General features: G+C 40.2%; 2 protein-coding genes and 1 long non-coding RNA gene across 7 annotated transcripts; 2 read left to right on the forward strand and 1 right to left on the reverse strand.

Moving 5' to 3' along the window:
* Window positions 1–6,828, forward strand: LOC136671863 (uncharacterized). 4 transcript variants are annotated; one of them, XM_066647738.1, is made up of 20 exons: window positions 1–144; window positions 435–661; window positions 826–929; window positions 1,767–1,817; window positions 1,903–2,016; window positions 2,121–2,219; window positions 2,307–2,351; window positions 2,435–2,515; window positions 2,636–2,785; window positions 2,873–2,916; window positions 3,053–3,122; window positions 3,237–3,323; window positions 3,417–3,515; window positions 3,598–3,681; window positions 3,921–4,025; window positions 4,214–5,023; window positions 5,129–5,261; window positions 5,396–5,443; window positions 5,559–5,626; window positions 5,726–6,827. In XM_066647738.1, exons 1-16 carry the CDS (start codon window positions 134–136, stop codon window positions 4,352–4,354), a joined length of 1,512 nt encoding a protein of 503 aa, XP_066503835.1. In that variant the 5' UTR covers window positions 1–133; the 3' UTR covers window positions 4,355–5,023; window positions 5,129–5,261; window positions 5,396–5,443; window positions 5,559–5,626; window positions 5,726–6,827. The 4 variants fall into 4 exon arrangements, with proteins under 4 accessions (XP_066503835.1, XP_066503834.1, XP_066503833.1 ...); XM_066647737.1 differs by lacking the exon at window positions 1–144 and having other exon boundaries at window positions 198–661; window positions 5,399–5,443; window positions 5,726–6,828; XM_066647736.1 differs by lacking the exon at window positions 1–144 and having other exon boundaries at window positions 198–661; window positions 5,129–5,246; window positions 5,726–6,828.
* A 6,516-nt stretch (window positions 6,829–13,344) lies between these two features.
* On the reverse strand, window positions 13,345–14,694 carry LOC136672357 (uncharacterized). The gene is made up of 3 exons (XR_010795791.1): window positions 14,508–14,694; window positions 14,285–14,395; window positions 13,345–13,954 (listed from the first exon to the last, which is right to left on the reverse strand). It is a non-coding gene; the product is annotated as an uncharacterized lncRNA (long non-coding RNA).
* Window positions 14,695–19,355: 4,661 nt separating this feature from the next.
* Window positions 19,356–26,674, forward strand: kars1 (lysyl-tRNA synthetase 1). Of its 2 annotated transcripts, XM_066647529.1 has the most exons (15): window positions 19,369–19,513; window positions 21,252–21,397; window positions 21,567–21,711; window positions 21,859–22,024; window positions 22,111–22,204; window positions 22,560–22,746; window positions 22,941–23,066; window positions 23,219–23,338; window positions 23,419–23,581; window positions 24,365–24,538; window positions 24,709–24,794; window positions 24,977–25,062; window positions 25,224–25,350; window positions 25,437–25,580; window positions 25,926–26,674. In XM_066647529.1, exons 2-15 carry the CDS (start codon window positions 21,264–21,266, stop codon window positions 25,998–26,000), a joined length of 1,827 nt encoding a protein of 608 aa, XP_066503626.1. In that variant the 5' UTR covers window positions 19,369–19,513; window positions 21,252–21,263; the 3' UTR covers window positions 26,001–26,674. The 2 variants fall into 2 exon arrangements, with proteins under 2 accessions (XP_066503627.1, XP_066503626.1); XM_066647530.1 differs by lacking the exon at window positions 21,252–21,397 and having other exon boundaries at window positions 19,356–19,513; window positions 25,926–26,673.
* Window positions 26,675–26,948: the final 274 nt, after the last annotated feature.

Below are 26,948 nucleotides of genomic sequence, written 5' to 3' on the forward strand. Positions count from 1 at the left end.
CAATCAGGAACAAGGATAATGGCATTTTAAACAATTTAGCAAAAAATAAAGACACTTAGCCGACAGTTACGTTGACATTATTACAAAGATCATGCTGTGAGAAGATAATTGTAAACACAAATTCCACACTAAAATGCCAAACTGGTGAAGTATTGATCTTTTTATTTAATTCATTATTACATTTTAATTAAAACATCATAATTAATTCTAAATAACTATTCATTTCCGTGATCAGTGATGACGTAGATTAGTTACACTCCCGTCGCCCCGGAGAAGTTGGACACTGTTTGTTTGTAAACAAAAGTAAACATGTTTGTGTTTAATTTGAACGTAAAGCGCTTCTACCTGCGATTTGCTTCAGTTCTTAACGGACCCTTAAAGCGATCAACTGAACTTTCCAGAGCTCCAGACTTTTCTATTCTTCTTTTTTCCAGCTTTCCACAGATTTCTACAGTTTCTTTTTACTTTTCCGAGATTTTCTCCACTGTTTCAATGGAGTTTTTCGGTTCCCGCGGCTTCTCTCACCTGAAGCTGCGCCACCTGCTGTTGGCGGCTGGCACCGTCTCCGCCGCTGCTGGACTCTACGTCCTCTACTCCCGCAGGAGAGCTCGGCATCGGCCCACGACAGCGGGGGACCTCCACGTTCAGGCCGAACCTGAGGGTACTGTCAAATTTTAACCATTAATTTTTAAAGCTGCAAAATGTGCCCTTGTTTAAATTCTGTAGCACGGAACAGAGAAACGGGAGCTCACACGAGCCTGTTCTCAAACTTACACAAATTCAAAAAGATTTTCTTTAATTCGTGTTTAATTCATTTGTCTTCAGACCCCGTAGAGACCCTGCAGTCAGCGCTGCACGAGGCGGAGCCCAGCGTATTGTCCGCTGTTCCTGAGCCTGATGTTGGACCTCTCTCCAGTGCCCAGGCTGAGGTGAGTTTTCAAAATGTTTAATCTGTATGAATCACAGCTGTAGTTTAATATATTAATGTGTGATTTACAGTAAGTATTTTTGAAAATAAACAACCGAACAAACAAAACGCGTTTGGATGCTAAAGTGTTTCAGTTGGTTTTTATAGCAGTTGCTACGTATAAAGTGCTCGCTAAGAAGCCCTGTCGTTCCTATGGTTGTTTAACCTTTAGCAGGTGGTTAATATGGCATTACTAGGTAGTTGCATTCGTTTTTCAATTGGTTGCTGGTGTGTAATTGCAGTTTCTGTGTTATCCCATGTAGTTGTTGTTAAGGTGTTGCTACACAGTAAATTCAACAGTGTTAAATCAACACTATAGGTGTTAACACTGAGAGTGTTAAATTATTACACTAACTGTTAATTTAACACTAATAGTGTGGGTTTAACACTGCTGAATGTACTGTGTAGGTGGTTATAGATGCTTGCATATAAGATTTTTTATTAATGTAAAGTGTGATTATGCAGCTCAGCAACAGTAACTAAACAGTTTATAGTATTTTAAACCATTGCTATGTAGTTGATAGTGTGTTACTCAGCGCTTGCTATGGAATCTGTATGTGTTTCGTGTATTTGCTAGGATGTGTGTGGGAGTTATCTAAGGTGGTTGTTATGTGTTTCTTGGCGTTGGCTGTGGTGTCTGGGTGTAGTGCTTAGCAGTTCATATATTATTCCAGGTTGTTGTTAGGGTGTTGGTATGTTGTTGCTGTGGTTTGGCATCATCTCTAATTTACACTAGTTTAAGTCCCTTATCTGTGAATATTTTGTCACGAATGTCTTTTCTGTTCTCCTCTGATTGCAGGACATCGCTGACCAGAACTGGCAGGTTGCACTCTGCCCAGTGACCACTGATGTAAGTGTGAAGACAGGCCACACTTTTGGTATGTGGTGATTGTGACTTCCATAACTGTGTCCAACAGGATTCTTCCTGTTTGCAGTTTCTGAGGCTTTTCCTGGAGAGGCTGGTCCCTACTTTTCTCTCCAGTGAGATACAGAAATCTAACAGGACTCTGCACCTTTCCCATGAACGTTGGCTCTGTGGACACTTGCAGGTAGCTTACACACCTCCACCTTTGTTCAGAGCTACACAGCAGTTGCTTTTAACAGCACGATGTGACTGATTTAGAAGTGTTTTTAATATACTTCTATTTTACAGAGCATTTACATCAGGCGGCACTTTGTGCTGCAGGTGCATGGGACAGTGTCTCACTCATGGTGGATCCTCACCAATGATTTCTATACGTTCACTGATGAGGTGAAATTACACTTCTTTTGTAGTTATGCTAATGTTCCTATATTGTTTTCAGTAGTTATTCACAAAAGTTCTTAATTTCTCGCACAGGGCCCCTGTTTCTATGCCTCAGTGCACAGAGTCACCATTGCTGAGGTATGACCTTGTCTTAAAGTATGATAGACATGATAAATGGTGTGAGGTGTCACTTAACAGGAATTTTATGTTGTGTACTTTAGCACATTGATGGCCGGCTGGCTAAAGTGGGCTCCTACAGCTTGACCAAGCACCTCCGCACTTCATCTGAGAATGGTGTGCAGGTAAGTAGGTTCCAGTTGATGCTAACTCATTTCTGCTTGTATCATATACCCTCATAAGCAAGGTCCCAGTTCTGCATTTTAGCCAAAGGTGCTATAGATTGGATATCTGTTGTTCTGCAGGTCACAGAGCCTTTCCAGACTTATCAGGAACTGTACATCTTCGATGATAGCTGGATTGTTACCTATTGCTCTGAGCCAGAAAATGCTCCACCTGAGCCACAGCCTACGTGCACTTCCCCTCCATATGAACAGTCCAGGCCTTCAGCTGAGGTAAATTTAAAATGTCTCTATATAAGGTGTAATTACCTTCAGAATTTCAACATGGCTGTAAGAAACACTGTATATTTGGTTCTGCAGGCTGAGGGTGACTGTGCTGAGGCTTGTGAAGTGCCTGCTTTATTGTGAGTACTTTATACATCCACAGCATTGAGTTGTGTTCTCAGAGTGGAGTACATTTCTCCTTTCTCTCAAAGATTAAAACTCTACTCTATCTCATCTGGGTCATGAGTACATATGGAATGATCTTTGTTTTCACAGTACCTACATGTTGTCTAAGAGTATTACCAACTTCCCTCTTAGACTGGATGCCCTGCGCCATGCTTTTTCTGTAAGTGTTACTCAGAAGATAAGAATTTTTACATGAATTCTCACTGTTTTTAAGTAATAAAGTCTCTCCAGGCTTGACTTTTCTGTGAATTCTTTTCTCCCCTTCACTTTGTAGGCCATTATGAGTGACCAGTTTTGCTGCAATCACGTCTCTGTGGCTGGCAGGATGATCCTTGGTGCACTGGCCAGTCTAAATGCCAAGGTAAGAAAGCATGACCTAAAACACATGCATCTTGAATCATTATAAACTGAGGGGTTAATTGAAACATTCTGATCATCTGTCTCCTTCCTGCAGAATCTGACTGTCTTCCAAGTGGCGTTTGACAGCTTGCTGGCGGTAGCTCAGTGTCCCTCCAACCGTGAAGCTATCGAAGCAGAGCTGGCGCAGATTGGGGTGAGTTTAGATTATAGTCAAAATCAGAACACAATTTACCAACCTGATTTTACTCTGACACCGGATTATCTTGTTTTCTCAGATTATGCACTACAACCTCATGGATGTGGTGTTTGAACTGGTGCTATTTGGAGTTCTTGGAAGAATGAGGCCTCAGAACTGTCCAGTAAGAGAGATTCCTTATAGCAGTAGAGACTACATAGAGTTAGATCTTAAAGGCTGTACAGTGTGTAGTGAGAACAGGGGGTTTAACCAGTATCACAGCACTGGAACTGAGTAAACCTGAAAAATAGAATATCTTACAGCCCTGATGGAGGATCAGGACTTTTCACATGTAGAAATTCATTCTACAAGAGCAAATCTATGACATTACTCTGATCTTCATTATCTCTCACACTCTTTCAGACTCCAGGGGGATTTCTCAGTTACCTCATGGCCATGCTGCACTCTCTCTTTTCCTCAACTGAGCAGAGATATCCCAGGGCAGACCAATTCCAGCTTACCATCCAGGTAACAGTCATTATCCACCATGAGAGAGCTTTACAGGAATTGTCTTTAATCAGTTTAGATGAACATTAAGTGACTTGTTTTGCACTCACACACATTGATTCAGTCAAATGAAGTAAAGACTGTTATTTCAGAGTGAAATTCAGTTTGTACATAATTCGTCACTTGGCCTCTCTCTTTTCGTCTCTCAGAGCACGCTGTTGCAGCTCCTGGATGACGTCTTTGCCCTGGAGGAGCGTGTGTATGAGGATCCGGGGACCCTGCATTCTGCAGTGTGGGAGTATATTGAGTACCACACCCAGCAGCTCCTGGACAGGCTTGAGGACTTCTAGAACTCCCTCATTTCTAATCTAGCACCTGATCACCCTCTCATCCCTTCACAGCCTTTTCCTTATCCTTTCCTATGCCCGTGTGTCCAGTGTTTCTCAGTCCTGGTCCTAAATTTCCCCTAGAGTTCCTCTGCTCTGAGCAGCTGGGTGTTCTCTCCTCCTCAGTGCACCGTATTCAGTGTATGAAGGCCTCCTTAAAGACCTGATGTTTTGAATCTGGTGTGTCTGAGCAGAGAAATGTGTGGGACAGGGCTACCCCAGGACAAGCACTGAGACACACTGAGTTACACCCCACCCCTGTCCTTTCCCTACATTCCTTTAAAAAAAATAAAAAATTTAAAAAAATTAAAAAATAAACAAAACAAAGAAAAACATTATATATCAATGACATATTAATGCCTTTATTGCTGTGTTATAGTTGTGCTATTATTGATCTGTTAGTTTGTGCATGTAGTTTATAATTAAGCATTTGCAATCTGTGTTTACAGCACAGTTTTTTACTGATAGAAACTTAAGAATTCACTGTAAAACTGTTTTTAATCTCATTCTCGTTCTTCACCCACTGCTTTAGTATTTGTAATGAGTTTGAAAATATATGCTAATGCTAATTCTAACCCAAGTTCCTCGTTTCTCTCTTTTCTCTCTGTTCCTGACCATGCTGTGAGACGCAAGGTGGGTTGAATATGTGATTGTGTTTTATTGATATAAATATTGGCAGTAATATATAGCACGTCTTAAGGAGTAGCCTGGCCTTTGACTCTTCCTCTCTGTCTGCAGGGAATGTCGCTCACTGTGTTTAGGTTCCAGTCGCTGAAATGGGGATCAAATGAGGAGACCTTTCCCGTGATGTCATCCACCGCCTTCTAGCCCCACAGCACCTCCACCACATCCCCCCGTACGTACATTCCAGGTAATCACTTTTCTGTAGTTGACTGCTGTTTTATATATAGTGTTATATGTATGGATGTGAAAGATATTTTAAGTATGTGTGATCCTGTGTTAACCATTGTCCTCCTTCTATTTTTCTCTATGTGTGTTTGACAGGAGCCTCCACACCGAGACAGAGAGCAGGGAGGGCCACTGTGTGATATGGTAACAAATCCTGCAGTATTTTAACACTCTTTGCCTGCATGTTCCCCATGTTTATTTTCTCTATGTAAATCTTGATACAGTTGAGTATTCAGATTCTTTACTTTTCTATCTTCAGCTTCAGAAGCTCTGGAATACCAAGACCAGCTGAAGGAGTAGCCTACAACTGGCAACATTACAGACAAGGTAAGATAAACCTATTTTGATTTGTATACAAAATGTAAGAAGATATATAACATTCAGAATATGAGGAATATTAATCATACTGTTTGTTGTTTTCCTCAGGAGGAGTCAGTAAAGAAGGGGATGATTTGAAGTGTCTGCCTTTGACTCAGAGCTGGGAGAGTCCAGCGTGGGGACTGGTCTGCAACAGGCACCAGCATGTCCACGGCTGAGACGAAGAAACACTTGTTCTCATACTTTGTATGAGGACATCTGTCATTACTCCCACGTTCTATAGATGTCATGGAGACCACCACTGGATCTTGAATCTTATTTGGTTTTGGAGCAAGGGGAAGGGTTGCTGACTGTAATGACTGTATAATTGCATAGTGAGCTATAAAAGGAAGTGCAGCCATCATTTTCCAATAGAGAGATGTAAAGGCGCTGTGTTAGTGTTATTATTAATTTGACTCGAGATCCTTTCCCAGTTTGTGTGTGTGTGTGTGAAGTGAAGAAGTGCATGCAGCACCTTGTGACTCTCGGAAATGGATAGATTGAAGCTGTCTGCACCTTGCACACAGAGATGCGGTATAAATATCATAACATTCAAACCTATATATTGTAACATAAACGCTACATAAATGAAGAGGAGGCTGATTTCATTTGGAGAATGAATGAGAAAGTTTGAGCGGCTCAACATGGCGCCTGTATACGGAGAAAAAAGAGCCAATCTGCCTCATAAAACCAGAAGCAAAAAAGCCTTCCTTTTGTTGTGGTATATGCTTGAATTGAAGACAGAATGTACTGAAAAATCAATGTTTTGGGAGTTAAAAAAGGATTAAACATCATCTATAAAAGGAATACCTTATCTATAAGGAATATAGGTTTGAATGAATGATAAATAATTCTTTATAAAATCTGGGTTTGAAATTAAAAGCCCCAATAAAACAAAACTGACTTAATCATCTGTGTATGTCTGTTATTTAAAGAGTCTAAAATAATGGCAACCTTCAGGGCAGATTCTTGTTAGAAGTTCCACCAGATGGCTCCACAAGAACACATATAGACAGATGAGTTACAGATGAATAGAAACCTGCATAAATGTGTGGAGGAAAAATAGACACAGGCACTTTCATATTGCATTATACAGCTAAGCTAATAGCACCAGTTAACATGCTACTTTGTGGCAAGCACATCCGCACTGTCCAATGAAAAGTGTATCTGAATTTTTGGCCATTTTAATTTTAATACATCATTTGAACACATGAATGGACCAATAGAAATTCTCCAAAATGACATCTTTTAATGTAAGATTTTTTCCCTGTAAAGTTGCTATTTTGGAGATATTTTTCATTGAATAGTGACGATATGGTGAAAAAGCCTTGGTCAAATGTTGCACCTAAATGCTGAGAATTGACCCTACACACACACACACAGCTTGTGGTGGTGCTGGAGAGGACACTGCTGGTGGAGGTCCTGGAGAGGACACTGCTTCTGGTGGTGCTGGAGAAGACCATACTGCTGGTGGTGCTGCTGACACTGAAGGGGATATGGCTGGTGCTGCAAGCTTGTGTGGAATACGTGGCAGCTGGTCTTTGGCAAGCTGTAGGTGATCCACGTTTACCGAAAACAGCACCATTTTCCCCCAACAGGTCTGCACTCTTGCCCTGTATGTCTGTGATCAAAAAATGTCTTCCAGCTTGCCACCCTTCCTCTGCTGTTTTCTTCTGTTCTGCCTCCACACTCTGTCTCCAACTTTAAAGTCTGACTTGGGCGTGCCAGACTTTAACCTCCGCTGTTTGGAGTCCTGCACCTTTTCAACATTTCCTTTTACTACGTTTTATTTTATTTCATCCATTTGTTTAATGTCCTCTGACACTGCCTCTTCACTAATGACGGCCTCAACACTACTGTCTACCTAGAAGCAAATAGATGAACATTTAAAGCAGTGACATAATACATTGTTATGTTATATAGGAACATTTTGCAGTAAAGACAATTACGCTCACGTACACAGTTGAGAATTACATACTACAATGTGCAAAAGTGTTGAATTCAACAAGGTGTGCAGGTGTGCAATGAATGATTAGCAATAAATATAAGGGACCTAAATTCTCTTTAATTATCCATATCGTGGAAATCCATAACTTTTTTAAAACAAATCTTTGATTTTTACTATATTTATGTTTATAAATGTATATGGAATGTCCAATAAAATGTGTTTGACATGCTTCAGTGATGAATATAGCCACACAATCTTAGGAATACCAAATCTCATCAATAACAACACTTTTTGCTTATTCAAAATACATTTAAGACTTTACTATGCACAGTGGAAATCAAATATCAAAGTCCAGAAACGCTGCCGACTTCTCTGGGCTTCATAAATTGACAGATGTAAAGTGCAAACATGAATTATGTCCTGATGACTCAACTTATCTTCATTTTAGAGTTACAAATATAATTTTGTCTGGGACAAGCTCTCTGGTTGCGGCTTGCATTTCTTTCTTTTTCACACTGTTCTTGAAAAACACCTGGTAGTGCTCAGGGACTTCTGAAGGATAGCGAGCCTCCCTTCCAAACATAAGGTAGTAAGGTGAGAATTTTGTAGTAATTTCTTTTTTGATACATAACCCAAACATTACTGCATCTAAGTACTCATCCCACATCTCCGGCCTCCCTCCCACAAGTTTGCTCAGAGCGCTGAAATACAAAACAAAACAAAAAAAGTGACTTATTGCTTATTAGCCATTCCCGAACAAATATAGATTTAAATATTATATTCTTGTGGATTTCACAAATGGACTATGTATAAATGCATTGATTCAGGAACAAAAATGTCCTTTTCATTAACCTCTGGATTGTCCCATTCATCCTCTCCACCAAGTCATTTGTTTGAGGATGATAGAGAGAACACAGACTTCTTTTTATTCCCAGCTTGTCACAAACACCCTTGTTGATCTTTTCAAATACAAACCGGATTCCAAAGAAGATGGGACACTAAACAAATTGTGAATAAAAACTGAATGCAATGATGTGGAGATGGCAAATGTTAATATTTTATTCGTAATAGAACATAGATGACAGATCAAAAGTTTAGGAATGCCACTGTCAAGGAAATAACAGAATGGGCTCAGGAATACTTCCAGAAAGCATTGTCAGTGAACACAATCCACCGTGCCATCCGCCATTGCCAGCTGAAACCCTACAGTGCAAAGAGGAAGCCATTTCTAAGCAAGCTCCACAAGCTCAGATGTTTGCACTGGACCAAGGGTCTTTTAAAATGGAGTGTGGCAAAATGGAAGACTGTTCTGGGGTCAGATGGATTATGATTTGAAGTTCTTTATGGAACATTGGGACGCCATGTCATCCGGACCACAGAGGACAAGGATAACCCAAGTTGTTATCAACGCTCCATTCAGAAGCCTGCATCACTGATGGTATGGGGTTGCATGAGTGCTTGTGGCATGGGCAGAGAACACAGATTCTCAACAAGATAATGCAAGACTACATTCTAAAGCAATCACAACATCATGGCTACGTAGGAGAAGGATCCGGGTACTGAAATGGCAGCCTGCAGTCCAGATCTTTCACCTACAGAGAACATTTGGGAGAGCATTCCTATTTCTAAACTTGAGAAACTGGTCTCCTTTGTGCCCAGACGTGTTTTGAATGTTGTAAGAAGAAGGGGGGATGCCACACAGTGGTAAAGAATGGCCTTGTCCCAACTTTTTTGGGATTTGTTGACACCATGAAATTTTGAAACAACATATTTTTCCCTTAAAATGATACAATCTCTCAGTTTAAACTTTTGATCTGTGATTTGTGTTCTATTCTGAATATAATATTAGATGTTGGCACCTCCACATCATTGCATTCAGTTTTTATTCACAATTTGTTTAGTGTTAACTTTTTTGGAATTCGGTTTGTAAATACAAACATTCAACAATGCATGCATCATTTTATTTTGGGGCAGAAAATTCTCAGTTAGTTCAAAATTACCGCATTGACACACTCCCGGCCCTGGTCAGTGAGAATCCTTTTCAGTGCTTCAAAGCTTCAAGCACTCAGTCACTTCATCTGCACACTTAGATCTACGTGGATAGGCTTGTGGCCATTTAGTGAGGTAGTCAACCAGTGCACAAATGTACTGATACCCTCTTTTGGTTGTCACCAGTTTGCCAATGAGGTCCATACCAAGCAGTTCAAAAGGCTCTGCTACCTTGAAAATAGTGGCGGATGCTGGTCTTTCAAGGAGGGGAAGCTCAATTTCGGCCTACATCATAAAATGTGTTGGTTTATTTATACGTAAATTCTACCCTCCATTCCTTTTCAACAAAATGATCTGTGACCCGGTCGTACCAACAAGGCGTCTTTTCCAGGGACTTGAGTAGTGTCCTCTCAATGGCCAGCAGAGCTAGGCTGCTTAAACGGCCTTGGCCCATGTGAAGTGTGTCCGCCTGTGAGTGCTTTGTGACGGTGGAGGGACTCAGCAGCACCCGCTGGTCAGAAACTGCGATAGAAGTCAGAAAGAGTGATAGAAGTCAGTCTCCAAACACAAGCAGCTACAAAAAACCCCACCAGAAATAGAAGCTCGATTTGTCGCTAGTAGTTTTTAACAAAGAAAATCCCGCTAAAAGGTTTAAGATAGCCTGGTTCCACGCAGAACAGAATGAAAATGTAAAGCTCCCTCGGATCTTTACACCAAAGGGTCGCTGATTCGCTCATTTCGCTGTGAATCAAAAAGGGATTCAGCCTCAGACAGATCATCCAATCATCATGCAGAAGCTGAGGGTCCGGGCCAGCCGAGGCCAGCCCACTGCCCCATAGACCCCCAGAGACGCTGAGCGTCCGATGGGCGGGACAAAGCCCAGCATTTATCCAATCACTCGTCTCGTTTCCCTGCACTTTGCTGCTTCTCCATTGAACTCTGTGGACGCTCAGCGTCCGCGCTGTTTAAATCACTGTGAATCTGCGCAAATGATTGAGACGAAAGCCACGTCTTTACCAGCGATAAGAAGCTGATTCTGAACAAAAGTTAATTGCGTTGTAGTGCATATTTATTCAATTGACATGTACACACAACAGTATATATTTGAGCACTTATTTTTGGCATTTTAGGGGAAGCTGAGCTTCCCTTGCAGTCTTAGAGCAATCGCCACTGCTTGAAAAACAGATTGAAGAATTTCCCTTCGAACAGTGTGTGGATCCCTGGCTCACCACCTTAACGTGGTCGAGGGGTTTGCGTGCCTGCGTGAGCCTAGGAGCTATGTTGTCGGAGCAATAGCCCCTGGTAGGGTCTTCCAAGGCAAATTGGTCCTAGGTGATCAGCCAGACAAAGAGTTGTCCATAAAGACAAGGATAAATAGGTTAAGAACAGGGACACAGCCTCCTTTGCCCGGAGTATACACACACTATGGGCTCTGGAACCAATCTCCTTGAGAGGGGCTGGATGCTCTTTCACTCTGGAGTTGCCCAGGGTGAGAGGCGTAAGGCAGGAGCGGGCTTAATCATAGCCCCCCGGCTTAGTGCCTGTACGTTGGGGTTTACCCCAGTGGACGAGAGTGTAATTTCCCTGCACCTTCGGGTTGGGGAAAGGACTCTGACGGGTGTTTGTGCTTATGCACCGAACAGCAGTTCAGAGTACCATGCCTTCTTGGGGACCCTAGAGGGGGTGCTGGAGAACACTCATTCTGGGGACTCCATTGTTCTGCTGGGGGACTTCAATGCTCACATGGGTAATATTAGTGAGACCTGGAGAGGCGTGATTGGGAGGAACGACCCAGCTGATCTGAACCCGAGTGGTGTTCAGTTATTGGATTTCTGTGCCCGTCACAGTTTGTCCATTACGAACACCATGTTCGAGCATAAGGGTGCCCACAAGTACACCTGGCATCAGGATACTCTAGGCCGCATTTCGATGATCGACTTTATAGTCGTATCATCTGACCTGTGGCCATATGTTCTGGACACTCGGGTGAAGAGAGGCACTGAGCTGTCAACTGATCACCACCTTGTAGTGAGTTGGATCAGATGGCGGGGGAGGATGCCGGACAGACCTGGCAGGCCCAAACATGTGCTGAGCGTTTGCTGGGAACATTTGGCAGAGGAACCTGTCAGAAAGATCTTCAACTCCCACATCCGGCAGAGCTTCAACTGCATCCCAGGGGAGACTGGTGACATTGAGTCCTAGTGGGCCATGTTCCGGACCTCCATTGTTGAGGCGGCTGAATGGAGCTGTGGCTGCAAGGTTGTTGGTGCCTGTCGGGTGAGGGGGGCTGTCAAGCTGAAGAAAGAGTTTTATCAAACCTGGTTGGCTCAGGGGACTCCGGAGGCAGCCGCTGAGGCAAAAACTCGGGTGTGGGAGGAGTTCGGTGAGAACATGACTTGAAAATGACTTTCGGTCGGCTCGGAGAAGTTTCTGGCAAACCATCAGGCGACTCAGGAGGGGAAAGCAGTTTTCCACCAGTACTGTATATGGTGGGGGTGGGGAACTGTTGACCTCAACTGGAGACGTCATTAGGCGGTGGAAGGAATACTTCGAGGATCTTCTCAATCCCACCAGCATGTCTTCCGCAGAGGAAGCAGAGCTTGGGGACCCCCGGGGGGGCTCGTCTATCACTGGGGCTGATGTGGCCAAGGTGGTAGGGAAACTCCTTGACGGTAGGGCCCCGGGGGTGGATGAAGTTTGTCCCGGGTTCCTCAAGGCTATAGTTGAACCTCGGATCCAGGAGGAACAATGCGGATTCCGCCCCGGTCGTGGAACACAGGACCAGCTCTTTACCCTCGCTAGGATCCTGGAGGGTGCATGGGAGTTTGCTCAGCCAGTCTTGTGTTTTGTGGATCTGGAGAAGGCATTCGACCATGTCCTTCTGGGTATTCTGTGGGGTTTTGCTCAGGGAGTATGGGGTACTGGGCTCTTTGCTACAAGCTATCCAGTCCCTCTATAAACAGAGCAGGAGTCTGGTTCGTATGGCTGGCAGTAAGTGTTGGACTCCGTCAGGGCTGCCTGTTGTCACCGGTTCTGTTCATAATTTTTATGGACAGAATTTCTCGCCGCAGCCAAGTGGCGCAGGGTGTCCAGTTTGGTGCTCTCAGGATTCCATGTCTGCTTTTTGTGGATGATGTGGTCTTGTTGGCTTCATCGAGCCGGGACCTCCAGCTCTTGCTTGACCAGTTTGCAGCCGAGTGTGAAGCGGTAGGGATGAGGATCAGCACCTCCAAGTGCGAGTCCATAGTACTCAGTCGGAAAAGGGTGGAGTGCTCTCTCCAGGTTGGAAGTGAGATCCTGCCTCAAGTGGAGGAGTTTAAATACCTTGTTCACGAGTGAGGGAAAGATGGAGCGGGAGATTGACAGGCGGATCGGTGCAGCGTCAGCAGTAATGCAGGCTCTGTACCGGTCTCTTGTGGTGAAGAGAGAGCTGAGCAGAAAAGCAAAGGTCTCGATTTACCGTTCAATCTATGTCCCAACCCTCACCTATGGTCACAAGCTTTGGGGAGTGACCGAAAGAACGAGATCGCGGGTACAAGCGGCTGAAATGAGTTTTCTCCGCAGGGTGTCTGGACTCTCCCTTAAAATCCAGTGCTATTAAGTGTACAGTGCCTTGAAAAAATAAGCATCACTGCCTGGTCATGAACATCTTCTAATTTTAATAACATACAGATTTCCATAGGTAATGCTATTTGTCTGCATAAAATTTATTAGAAGCTTATACAATTTTCATATGTATTTAAATGTCTGTGTTTTGAGGTTCAGACAAATAAGTATTCACAAATATTAGAGGTACCACTTATTTCATAATGATTAATAATTACTACCTGTGAGTTGTTAGAGATATCTAAGGGTAATTAGCCAGGCTGTGAAATAAAAGTAAAGAGATAATGATGATAATGACAATATTCCAAATGTCCAAGTGAAGAAAATGCTGCAATAAAATATATAACACATGTTCAGATGTCCAGTTGTGCTGGATTGGTTTCAATAAGAAAAAGAGAAACACATTACACAACTTAGCACTCCATTCACAACTCCCTACATTCGCTTTGAAATATAGTCAAATAGAATATCCTTATTGGCATTGGTATGTAGAACTCTAAAATGTGGTTAAGTCACAGGTGTGCAGTCTGGCACAGTAGTTTTATTTTTTTTTTCAAGTCTATACAACATTTTATATATATATATATATATATATATATATATATATATATACACTCACACCCCACACAAACATTGGCTCACTCACACACCCAAATCTTCATAAACTTGTTGGCAGAATGGGCTGCAGAACCCAGGATGCATGTCCTCGCTTTAATACCCCACAAGTTCCCTACGTCTCCCATGCACAAAGTAGCCTGTGGACAACAAATAATAAACAGAAGCATATTTTTAATATGTTCTCTTATTTTACTTCCTTATCTTGTCTGTCTTTTGATGTTCTTTGTACTCTGTATCGTAATGCATGCATAATGCTTTGAGTCCTTGAAAAATGCTGTATAATTAAAATGTATTTATTATATTATTATTGTTATTATTATTATTATTATTATTATTAAAGCCAGCAACACTGCTTTTGACTCTGCAAAATTCCAACAAAATCTTCTGATCATAAAACATTTATTTGTCAACTTTTTGCAACCACTGGCAAAAGAAACAATTCTCAAAATTCATATGAGTACACAAACCTGGTAAGAGGTGTTTATATGTCCCTCTACAGTACGGGCAGCACTCCAGTCGATACACTGTGCGAAACTGTTGTTTGTATTCTGTGCTGTAGAGTTTCCAAGTCACAACAGCTGTATGTGTCGAATTTGAGAATTAATAATCAGATTACCACCTCTTCTTATAAGGAATACAAACATCTTAAAATAAAGTTTACTGAAATACAATAATGCACTTTATACTTACTGTCAAGCCACTGAAATGTGCTTGGGCCCGGAATTACTGTCTTCCAACAGTGTCCCGGAACAGGCGACACACCAGTGAGAGCTTTAAAAAAGCTTGGTCACCCTCTTCCAGGACAACCTCTAATAGAATCTACTCCAGGACCATAAGGGGCATCTGTTAAAGACATTATAGAAGAATGCAGATATTGTTTTACAGTTTATTTAAATTTAGTGAAACAAAAAAGCTAAATATAAATTTACCACAGAACCTACATTCCAATTAATTTTTTTAAAACAAACCCCAGTTTTCTCATTTGTGAAGGCTATTGCACATTAAGCAAAATGAAAGTTGAAATGCCCAGTTCAGCTTGAAGAACAGACACATAAATACCTGCTCAATGGAGATGGTAAACATTTTATCTCCTTTACTGTTAACAGTAAAAAACAAGTTGAAATCCAGACTGAAACTAATATAAATACTTTTATCAATTGACCATGTCATCTAATTTGAGCTTATCAGATGCTATAAATAACTGCTTTTAAGTCAGACTAGTTACACACCGACATGTGCCCTTATAAATTCAAATAAACCATCATACCTTGAAAGCTCCTCAGTCTTTCTCTTCTTGTGCTTACTGGCCTTTCCTTGTACATTAGAGCTCACTATTCTAAAGTACAGTTGGAATTTAAATTATGTAAGCTAAAACATTAAGTTGTTTGCAATATACCAATCAAAGAAAAACAATTTAAATAACTCAATACAACGACTTTAACAAGTGGTCTCTCCAAAATGCAAAACATCACAGTACAATGCACAATGTGTCTGAAGAGAAAGCTGCATGTATGTGTAAATATTTTTGTTTGAGTATCAGGTGTATATACCTTGCAGGTGACATGCTCCCTAAAAGTAACCGGCACCACCATCTACGGAGCTGTGGGGTGTCACTCTAACAGACAAATGACAAAGTTTAGAATGCAGTTTAAAGCCTTACTGGAAATGTATTTTACAGCATAATGTGCGAGTGAAAGAAGCTCATTTCGGGTTAGACACAGAAATAACAGGTGTTGTAATTTTTATGTAACTGAGGACTTCTCCATGTGTTCCTGTAAATCAGCACAGAACTTGTGATGTTCTTGAGAACTGTTGAACTACAGCAGTTATTTTTAGACAGAAATGCCATAAATGCAGACATAGAGGGCGTAAACATTAGTGCTTTTATGATAACGTTAAACAAACCAAACAAACCTGTTTAATGAACAATAAAGCATGAAGACAGAACTGAAACTGCATTCACTTTCAGTGGTATCTATAGATGGTGATGATAAGTGTGCAGAGGATGACTGAGACTGTGTAGGGCCCTGAGACGGAAAACCACAGTGGTAACATAAAGCATCTGCTTTAAGTTTTCATCAGAGTTGATGATGATAAAATACTGGTCCAGATCCACTGCTATTAATGATCCTAAACCCCAAGACTGACAAAAGAAAGACGTGGAAGTTTGCATTTTGGCAAGGTTATTGTTTGCATTGAATTTTTAGGAGATGTTACATATCATTTAACTAAACATGGTATACACGCCCAACTGTGTGTGTTCTCCAGCAGTGGAGCTGATGCAATCATTTGACAACTGAAAGATTCTAGGTAGTGTCATGAAACGGGGTTATTTTGTAGCCACAAATGGCGCCAGACCAATTTTCATTTCTCCAGTTTAGGGGTATATTAAGAACCTGAAACGGTATTAGACAACACAGGCAACACAAAATTGAAGCCAGATTGTATTGGATTTCTTGGTCCTAAAAAAACCTAGATCTTAATTTATAGAAAAATAATCACAGTTTAAATGACAATAACAGTTGCAAAATTGGTCAACTAGATATTTCTCATTAGTCTAATGCTTGGCAATTTTTCTTATAAAACCAAATACACTGTGCGAAACTGTTGTTTGTATTCTGTGCTGTAGAGTTTCCAAGTCACAACAGCTGTATGTGTCGAATTTGAGAATTAATAATCAGATTACCACCTCTTCTTATAAGGAATACAAACATCTTAAAATAAAGTTTACTGAAATAAAATAATGCACTTTATACTTACTGTCAAGCCACTGAAATGTGCTTGGGCCCGGAATTACTGTCTTCCAACAGTGTCCCGGAACAGGCGACACACCAGTGAGAGCTTTAAAAAAGCTTGGTCACCCTCTTCCAGGACAACCTCTAATAGAATCTACTCCAGGACCATAAGGGGCATCTGTTAAAGACATTATAGAAGAATGCAGATATTGTTTTACAGTTTATTTAAATTTAGTGAAACAAAAAAGCTAAATATAAATTTACCACAGAACCTACATTCCAATTAATTTATTAAAACAAACCACAGTTTTCTCATTTGTGAAGGCTATTGCACATTAAGCAAAATGAAAGTTGAAATGCCCAGTTCAGCTTGAAGAACAGACACATAAATACCTGCTCAATGGAGATGGTAAACATTTTATCTCCTTTACTGTTAACAGTAAAAAACAAGTTGAAATCCAGACTGAAATTAATATAAATACTTTTATCAATTGACCATGTCATCTAATTTGAGCTTATCAGATGCTATAAATAACTGCTTTTAAGTCAGACTAGTTACACACCGACATGTGCCCTTATAAATTCAAATAAACCATCATACCTTGAAAGCTCCTCAGTCTTTCCCTTCTTGTGCTTACTGGCCTTTCCTTGTACATTAGAGCTCACTATTCTAAAGTACAGTTGGAATTTAAATTATGTAAGCTAAAACATTAAGTTGTTTGCAATATACCAATCAAAGAAAAACAACTTAAATAACTCAATACAACGACTTTAACAAGTGGTCTCTCCAAAATGCAAAACATCACAGTACAATGCACAATGTGTCTGAAGAGAAAGCTGCATGTATGTGTAAATATTTTTGTTTGAGTATCAGGTGTATATACCTTGCAGGTGACATGCTCCCTAAAAGTAACCGGCACCACCATCTACGGAGCTGTGGGGTGTCACTCTAACAGACAAATGACAAAGTTTAGAATGCAGTTTAAAGCCTTACTGGAAATGTATCCTCAAAAAAGTCATAATCTGAAGTAATCACCTGACTGAAGTCAAAAGGCCAACCAAGGGCCATGTAGAATGCATACTGAAACATACCATACATACAGCTGGGAACATTGAACATTGAAGGGTCAAAAGTGGCCTGAACGTGGGCTGGATGCTGAAAAAAATAAAACATAAAAGGAGATTACAATTTATCTGTGATATGCATGTTCAATGTAACTATATGGGCCTGATACAACAATATGGTACCACAGCGACATTTGTAAGCTTTTCTTTAAGTTATCAAAATCTTGTTACTTACACGGAGGCAATATTATCAGCAAGTTTTTTTCTGTGTGTAATTAAGTAACTCTGTTACTTATTTGGGGCGGCACGGTGGCACAGCAGGTAGTGTCGCAGTCACACAGCTCCAGGGGCCTGGAGGTTGTGGGTTCGATTCCAGCTCCGGGTGACTGTCTGTGAGGAGTTGGTGTGTTCTCCCCGTGTCCGCGTGGGTTTCCTCCGGGTGCTCCGGTTTCCTCCCACAGTCCAAAAACACACATTGCAGGTGGATTGGCAACTGTCCGTGAGTGTGTGTGTTGCCCTGTGAAGGACTGGCGCCCCCTCCAGGGTGTATTCCTGCCTTGCGCCCAATGATTCCAGGTAGGCTCTGGACCCACCGCGACCCTAAATTGGATAAGCGGTTACAGATAATGAATGAATGAATGTTACTTATTTGACTAGACAGACGGCCGGCTAAACCACATACAACACGCGTGCCGCAGTTGAATATTCGTGTATTTATCTACGACCCTACTAATATATACTGAAATAACGTATTTATAACGTGTTCGTGTATCTAGCAAAAACACTGACAACAACGAGCTTTGTAATTATACTTACAAACTAAATGTTTTTTACTCACCGACATAACGTGCGCTGTTACTTTTTCCGTTAAAATTCTGTTAGAGTGTTTTGGTCGTGAGCGTGAGTGTGTTCGAATTCACGAGGGTAGGGAACCATTTCAGACACTACCTTAAAATAGTGTACTATATAGTGACTAGAGCACCATTTGGGACACAGAGTCTGACGTGGTGAGAGGGCGGGTTTGGATGTTCAACTCCGCCTTCCTACAGGCTGCAGCGAGTAGTGATGGGAATTTCGGCTCTTTTTGGGGAGCCGGCTTTTTTGGCTCGGCTCTTCATAAAGAGCCGGCTCTTTCGGTTCCTAAATGGCTCTTTGTTTTAACACTTTTTTCCACTTGTACAGAACAATATTACCTACATTTTACATGCCTATATGGACAAAATATTATTGTTCAATATTAAAAATAATAAATAGTGTTGCAATGGCCAATTGTTTTATGGCTGTCTTGTAATAACTCACTGATTGCACTCACACATTAAATTGTATAAATAACTGGATTTTTATTTAAACACCTTAATAAAAATCACTTGTAAACTCTGAAGTACAGCCAATGGAACCCAAAAGGTAGGTATTACAAAATAGCTTATTAAATTAAATAATCATCCATTTCTGGGTAATAAAATAAACAAATACTCGGCAAAGTGCAAAACAGCAGCATTTAACGGTAGTGATTAAAACAACCACAACTGTCAACAAACACAACTGATTTAACATTTTCTTCAACTATTTTTTGGAAGGCAGATTGGCATTCAGGAAAACCAAATGTCTCAGCTTGGAGGGTTGGAGGGTTGGCGCTTGCTTGTTGTTCTGTAATTGGTTAAATGACAAGCCTTAGAAAAAAATGGCTCGGTCTTAGACGGGAACAGGCTCTCATCGTTCACTTACGAGAGCCGGCTCTTTGAATCGGTTCGTTCGCGACCGACACATCACTAGCAGCGAGAGGCTTCTCGAATTCGGCACAACACCGGCCTTTCCCCTGTCCCGGTGTGTGAAGGACTGCAAGAGAGAGAGAGAGATGGCAGACGGTGCTTTGGAAGCAGAGACACTCAGTAAAAAGTAAGCGAACTGCACCTGTCGATACATTAGCAGGTCTGAAGTGCGCTGTTAAGGCCTCCGCTTTAGAAATGTAGGGTTGTTTCAAGTCTAGGACTCGTGGAGCTTCAGTTCTTAGTTGTCGGTTTCATACTGGAATTCTCCGTTCCACCTTAAATTGTACCGGACTTAAAAGTTACATTCGGGCGCCGTGTTACACTATTTAAAATGGAGCGTAAAATTGCCATTAAAAGCTGGGAATTGTAAGCACATTTGAGCCTCGTGAGGCAACGTGGTGGGTTAGTTTAGCTTAGCTTAGCATAGCTTAGCCTAGCGCCATTTACACTTCAGTTGTGTTGGTGTGTGGTTTGACAACTAAGTTAGCGTTGGTGGTAAAAGGCTGTAAACATACGCTGAGCTTTGTTGGGTATTCCACAGTGTAAATATAGCATTTTACAGCATAACGTGCGAGTGAAAGAAGCTCATTTCGGGTTAGACACAGAAATAACAGGTGTTGTAATTTTTATGTAACTGAGGACTTCTCCATGTGTTCCTGTAAATCAGCACAGAACTTGTGATGTTCTTGAAAACTGTTGAAATACAGCAGTTATTTTTAGACAGAAATGCCATAAATGCAGACATAGAGGGCGTAAACATCAGTGCTTTTATGATAACGTTAAACAAACCAAACAAACCTGTTTAATGAACAATAAAGCAGGAAGACAGAACTGAAACTGCATTCACTTTCAGTGGTATCTATAGATGGTGATGATAAGTGTGCAGAGGATGACTGAGACTGTGTAGGGCCCTGAGACGGAAAACCACAGTGGTAACATAAAGCATCTGCTTTAAGTTTTCATCAGAGTTGATGATGATAAAATACTGGTCCAGATCCACTGCTATTAATGATCCTAAACCCCAAGACTGACAAAAGAAAGATGTGAAAGTTTGCATTTTGGCAAGGTTATTGTTTGCACTGAATTTTTAGGAGATGTTATATATCATTTAACTAAACATGGTATACACGCCCAACTGTGTGTGTTCTCCAGCAGTGGAGCTGATGCAATCATTTGACAACTGAAAGATTCTAGGTAGTGTCATGAAACGGGGTTATTTTGTAGCCACAAATGGCGCCAAACCCATTTTCATTTCTCCAGTTTAGGGGTATATTAAGAACCTGAAACGGTATTAGACAACACAGGCAACACAAAATTGAAGCCAGATTGTATTGGATTTCTTGGTTCTAAAAAAAAACCTAGATCTTAATTTATAGAAAAATAATCACAGATTAAATGACAATAACAGTTGCAAAATTGGTCAACTAGATATTTCTCATTAGTCTAATGCTTGGTAATTTTTCTTATAAAACCAAATTATTATTCTGTCATACTCAGAGGGTACCCACACATCAGGGGAAACTTCAAATCGGGGGATTTCTTGTCATAGAACACGCAGCTAATTTAGAGCTGATTTAAAAACCCTGGAAATGTGTATGTTATTACGTTTTTGATATATTTTAGCTTGTTCTTTCTCACTATCAGAAGTCAGCACCTTCAAGTTATCAGGAGTTACATGGATGATTTCAATTTTAAAGATTCCCTCAGGTTAGGTTTGTTACAGGATATGGTTTTTTCCCTCTAATACCCGTCCCAGTGTTTTCATCCTGATATGGATTTTGAACAGTGATATTTATTCATGTTGCACTCAGATTTTCACATGAATGTGACGTGCGTTTTTTTTTTTTTTTGGTTCGTTTAAATAGGTCACACTCAGAATGTTGACCCTTATCAGAGCAGCCAGGCAGCCGGTGTGTCATGCCATTCGGCTGCCCTCTCAGAAGTTTGTTCCTAGAAGTCAGCAAACCGCGCCATTCCTTATTCAAGGATGTCGATGGAGAGGTGACAAAAGGTTGGTGGTGTTTACATCTAATGTGGAAAAGAAAAACAAAAAAACAACCAACCTTTTGTCACCGAAGTACATAATGCTTTGTCAAGTGCTTTACACCATCAGACAATCACACTGTTCCTTTGCAAACACGAGACCTGCAGTCACACCACTTGTTCCTTTGTGTTTTCAGTGAGCAGAAAAGGCGCATGAAAGCAGAGAAGAAGGCTGCTGAGAAAGAAGCTAAGGTTAAAGACCAAACACAGACTAATAAGGAAACCAATGACAAGTCTCAGCAGAATGCATATGGGGCTGATGAGGAGTCCTTGGACCCAAATGTAAGTCATGGGTTTATATAACTTTAATTCAGAGTGAAGATGGGAGCGTTTGTATTCGCTGTATGTCTGGTTGCATAAAACACATTGTTGTTTCTGAACACATGGCCCATATGCAGACTGATTTATTTGAATATTTCTCTGTTGTAGCAATACTTCAAGATCCGCACACAGGCCGTTCAGGCACTGAAAGAAACTGGGGAAGATCCCTATCCCCACAAGTTCCATGTGGACTTATCACTTACTGAATTCATCGAAAAGTACAGTCACCTACAGGCAGGGGACCACTTAACAGATGTTGTGCTTAATGTGACAGGTACACATTTGTTTTTTATTATTTGATGATTTATATTTTTATTTTCTAAAGTTGAACTCTTAACCCAAATGTCATTTTCTCGTCAGGCCGTGTCCATGCCAAGAGGGCTTCAGGTGCCAAATTACTCTTCTATGACCTGCGAGGAGAAGGGGTTAAGTTGCAAGTCATGGCAAATTCCAAGTATGATTTAACATACTGCTCAATTAAGTTATGTCTCTGGGCTGTTCATAAATGTTTTAATTAACACTTTGTAAGATTTCTAGTAATAGGCAGAGAGTGCCTCCATTGTTAATTTGTAGTAGAATTTTTAAAACATTAATCCAAATAAAATAATTATTTATTGTACATTTAATGTACTTCTAGAATAACACTTTTGAAAATACAAGTTTTCTTTAAAGAGTGACATTTTCTGGGCAAGTATTCTTCTTAGGCAAACATACACACAGATTGTAGGAGTGCCTGCTTTTTTTGTTGTTCTATTACTGTGTCAGTTTCATACATGTAAATTCATCTGTGGTTACATCCTGGCATTCAGAAACTACAAATCAGAGGAAGATTTTGTTCACATCAACAACAAATTACGACGTGGTGACATTATCGGTGTCCGTGGAAACCCTGGGAAGACAAAGAAAGGAGAACTAAGCATTATCCCAGTTGAGATGACACTGCTGTCACCATGTTTGCATATGCTTCCCCATCTCCACTTTGGCCTGAAAGACAAGGTCAGTCCTGAAAACAATTTGGAAATCCCTGCATGAGTCTGATCCTAGATCATTAGTCCAGAAGAACTGCAATACGTTCTTCAGTTTCAGCTGATTGCTTTAGTTATTATTGTTACAGTTGTTATAATATATTTTTATAATGGTGATTACGATAGAGGAGTCTCCTGAGTGTTCTTGGTGCGTTTTTATGACAGGAAACACGGTTCCGTCAGCGATATTTGGACTTGATTCTCAACGATTTTGTGCGACAAAAGTTTATGACTCGTGCCAAGATCATCACTTACCTGCGCAGTTTCTTGGACCAACTCGGCTTCCTTGAGGTGAGTCTATAATTCACTAGGGAAAATGCAGCAATTACAATAAGAAAGAATGCAATTATATGCATTGAATTTTCCTAGAAATCAGATGTGGATTGACTGTTCTATTAACACTATTGTTGACATCACTACTCTGTCTTCTGTGTCTTCTTTAGATTGAGACTCCAATGATGAACTTGATCCCGGGAGGTGCTGTGGCTAAACCTTTTGTCACATACCACAATGAACTTGACATGAACCTGTACATGAGGATTGCCCCTGAGCTTTACCATAAGGTACAGTAGTATGCTCCTGACTAACTATCAATAATCTCAAACAGATGGATAGATGCTTATGCTGGATGATTACTGTTCAGATGCTGGTGGTTGGAGGCATTGACCGTGTTTATGAGATTGGCCGTCAGTTTCGTAATGAGGGCATTGATCTCACCCATAACCCAGAGTTCACCACTTGCGAGTTTTACATGGCCTATGCTGACTATTATGACCTGATGGAGATCACAGAGAAACTTCTTTCAGGTTTGTGTCCCGTCTCCCCTGCCCAAGGGTTTTAATTTTTCACAGTGAAGCATTCTTTGAAAAGGTTTTGTTCTTGTTTTACTGATAAAGGACAACTCTTTTAGCAGAATAAGAGTTCATCGTATTTTCATAATTACAAATATGAAATTATGGTTAATATTTTGAATAAGTAGATTTGCATGTCTTTGTAACAGGAGTAATGTAATATGCCTGTTGACATGCAAAGATGGTTTGATGAATAGTTATTCACATGTAATAAATTATATCAGATATGCGTAAACGACATATCTCCCATATTAAACTCAAATTTGACTAATTTGTGAATAGGACTTCTGTTATAAAGTGTTTATTGAACATGCTTTTGTGCCATTTTGCAGTCATTTGAGAATCTTTAAAATATATTCTGTGCAATTAAAATGCACATTATTATTATTGTTGTTGTTACTGTTATTGTCACAATAAGAGCTTAGTCTATTTTCTGCACATATGAACAGAACACGTTCCTGCTTTGTGTGAAATTCTCTCCACATCCATCGGTCCATAAGCAACAAGAATTACATAATGCTGAATTTCTCATATGTCATATATAGAAATGTTTGAGCTATTGAAATGTGTTTTTTTTCTTCAGTGATGTAAGGAGGTGATTTGTGCAGTTCATGCTAGATGAAAGAACATTGATGGGCAAAAGTAGAAAAAAGTAAATCAATAGGGCTGCAGGATATGGGTTGTATGCCAGGTTAAATACAGTTAAGTGCCACTTAAAATCTTTCCTCTGTCTTCCAGGAATGGTGAAATATATTACAGGTGGTTATAAGGTGACTTATCACCCTGATGGCCCAGAGGGTCAGGCCTATGAAATTGACTTCACTCCACCTTTCAGAAGAATAAGCATGACCCATGATCTGGAAAAAGTGATGGGAGTGAAGTTCCCAGCACCTGAAACCTATGACTCCGATGGTAAAACTGAAGCACATAATATACTAGAGATTCTAATTAATGCACTGACTTACACTATGAGCAGAATGTGCTTATTTAACAGAATAATTCAATAACGGTAACAGTTTTAAAGAGGAAAACCTGAGCTAAGTCAAATTATTATTAATTAACATTTGTATTTTTTTGTGTAGAAACTCGCAAATTCTTGGATGAGCTGTGTGCCAAGAAAGGAGTGGAATGTCCACCTCCCAGAACAACAGCTCGTCTGCTAGATAAGGTACATCTCTTCTTTAACATCTGTCTAACTCAATAGAAATGTAACATAGTCTTAAAGCACCATAATGGTGTTATTTTTTTGTGCTTTCACAGTGTTAAAATGTCATTAGAGAAACTCATTTGTAGTTTTAATTAATATTTTGCAAATATTACAGTGCTCTGTGGTCTATTACTCTGTTACAGTTGGTGGGAGAGTTTCTGGAAGTGACGTGCATCAACCCAACATTCATTTGTGATCACCCTCAAATCATGAGCCCTCTGGCAAAATGGTAAGTACTTGTTCTGTTACTTTACGGCCAGTCCAGAAAAATGTCCCTGTTCCTTTGTACCGTTTATGACCCAAAATCGTCTATGATTTGGTAAGTTGTAAACTGATTGGATCCTTTTTTTTTTCTTTTTCCTCTTTGTTCTGTGAACTATTTCTGCCCAGGCACAGATCACAGAAAGGTCTGACTGAACGCTTTGAACTATTTGTCATGAAGAAAGAGATCTGCAACGCCTATACAGAGTTGAACGACCCAATCAGGCAACGAGAGCTCTTTGAACAGCAGGCCAAGGTGAATTATTTTGATTCTTTTAAATGCATAATTGAATATTGATAAATATGTATGCAGATATTAACTTCATGACCTCAATTTCTCAGGCCAAAGCAGAAGGTGATGATGAGGCTATGTTTATCGATGAAACATTCTGCACTGCATTAGAATATGGCCTTCCACCTACTGCAGGCTGGGGCATGGGTATCGACCGCCTTACCATGTTCCTCACAGACTCAAATAACATCAAGGTGACTTGCTCACTTACAAAAAAAAATTAAAAATTTGGAAGCCATCATAATATTTGGCACATAATACTGTCTTGCTTATCCTTTAAATACAATGACTTCCTGAAGCCTGCGATATCAGCAGGCTTTAACTATATTTCCTGATGTGGTATATATAGGAAGTGCTATAGCTTCTAATAGGTAAACCAAAAATTTTTAAAACATTGTGCACTTTAATAAAAAGTGAACATTAAAAACATATGTATAGAGGTAAATAAATCATAAAACATTTGTGTTAACCACAAAATCTTTCATCTATAAATATTTAATTAAAAATAAAATTTAATCTGTCACTATTTTCTGTTTCAGGAAGTCCTACTCTTCCCTGCCATGAAACCTGATGATAATAAGCCTTCCCCTCCAGCAGAGGGCACTTCAGTTTAATACTGTAATTTCTGGTGCCACCTGCTGAGAAATAAGTGACATGGTGATGAAACATAGAAATGATTCGTCCATACTGGGGTTCTTGTTTTCTAACTGAACTGTTCAGGTAACTGTTAAGGTTGTGGGTTCTACACAGTAAACAAAGTAAAAGTTTTCACGTGAAGTAAAAAGGGGACTATATCAACGTCTCTGATGCACAGATGCACAGAGTCAGGCAGGAAGAATGAACCCCATTTTACAATTGTTTTTGCCTGTTGTCTTTTCCTGACATCAATTAGTGGCTTTAAGCAATCAAGCAGGCCATATTATTGGTGTTATACTGGTTTTAAAATCTACTGTCCACTGTATTTTTAATAATCTTCAAAATGGTCAGAAATAAACTGAATAATTAAACAAGATTTTATTTGATGGTGTTTGTTTAGAATATTAGTATGCTTTAAGGTGAATTGGAACAGAAGGTGGGTGGATGTTTAGCATTTAACATGTTACTGAAGAGTACATAGAATCTGCTTACATAATACATGTAAATGAAGCATAAAATATTCTATACATTATGTTGTAAGGCACAGTAGCCTCCAGAGAAATTATAATTTTCAGAAATTAAACTTTTTCCATTATCGAAAAAATGCAAAAATGAGGCGTGTTATTGTCACATCAAACCATGCTATATACCTGTTTGTATCTGTGATTGCGTTACACCAATCAGTCAATACATTAAAATTACCTTCTTGTTTAAACATACCTTGTTAGCTCCCCTGACCATACGTTTGCACTTTGTATTTGTACAGTTAGGGCAGCACGTATGGAGGTGTTGGCACCATTTCTTCCTGTTATTTAATGGCCAGGTAAAATTTGGGTGATGGATCATGCTCAGCACTACAGTGATACCGATGTGGCGATGGTCCGTATGTTGATCAGACACAGCAGTGCTGCTGGAGTATTACAACA

Source organism: Hoplias malabaricus, chromosome 16 (genome assembly GCF_029633855.1).
Source record: "Hoplias malabaricus isolate fHopMal1 chromosome 16, fHopMal1.hap1, whole genome shotgun sequence".
In the NCBI taxonomy this organism is placed as follows: Eukaryota; Metazoa; Chordata; class Actinopteri; order Characiformes; family Erythrinidae; genus Hoplias; species Hoplias malabaricus.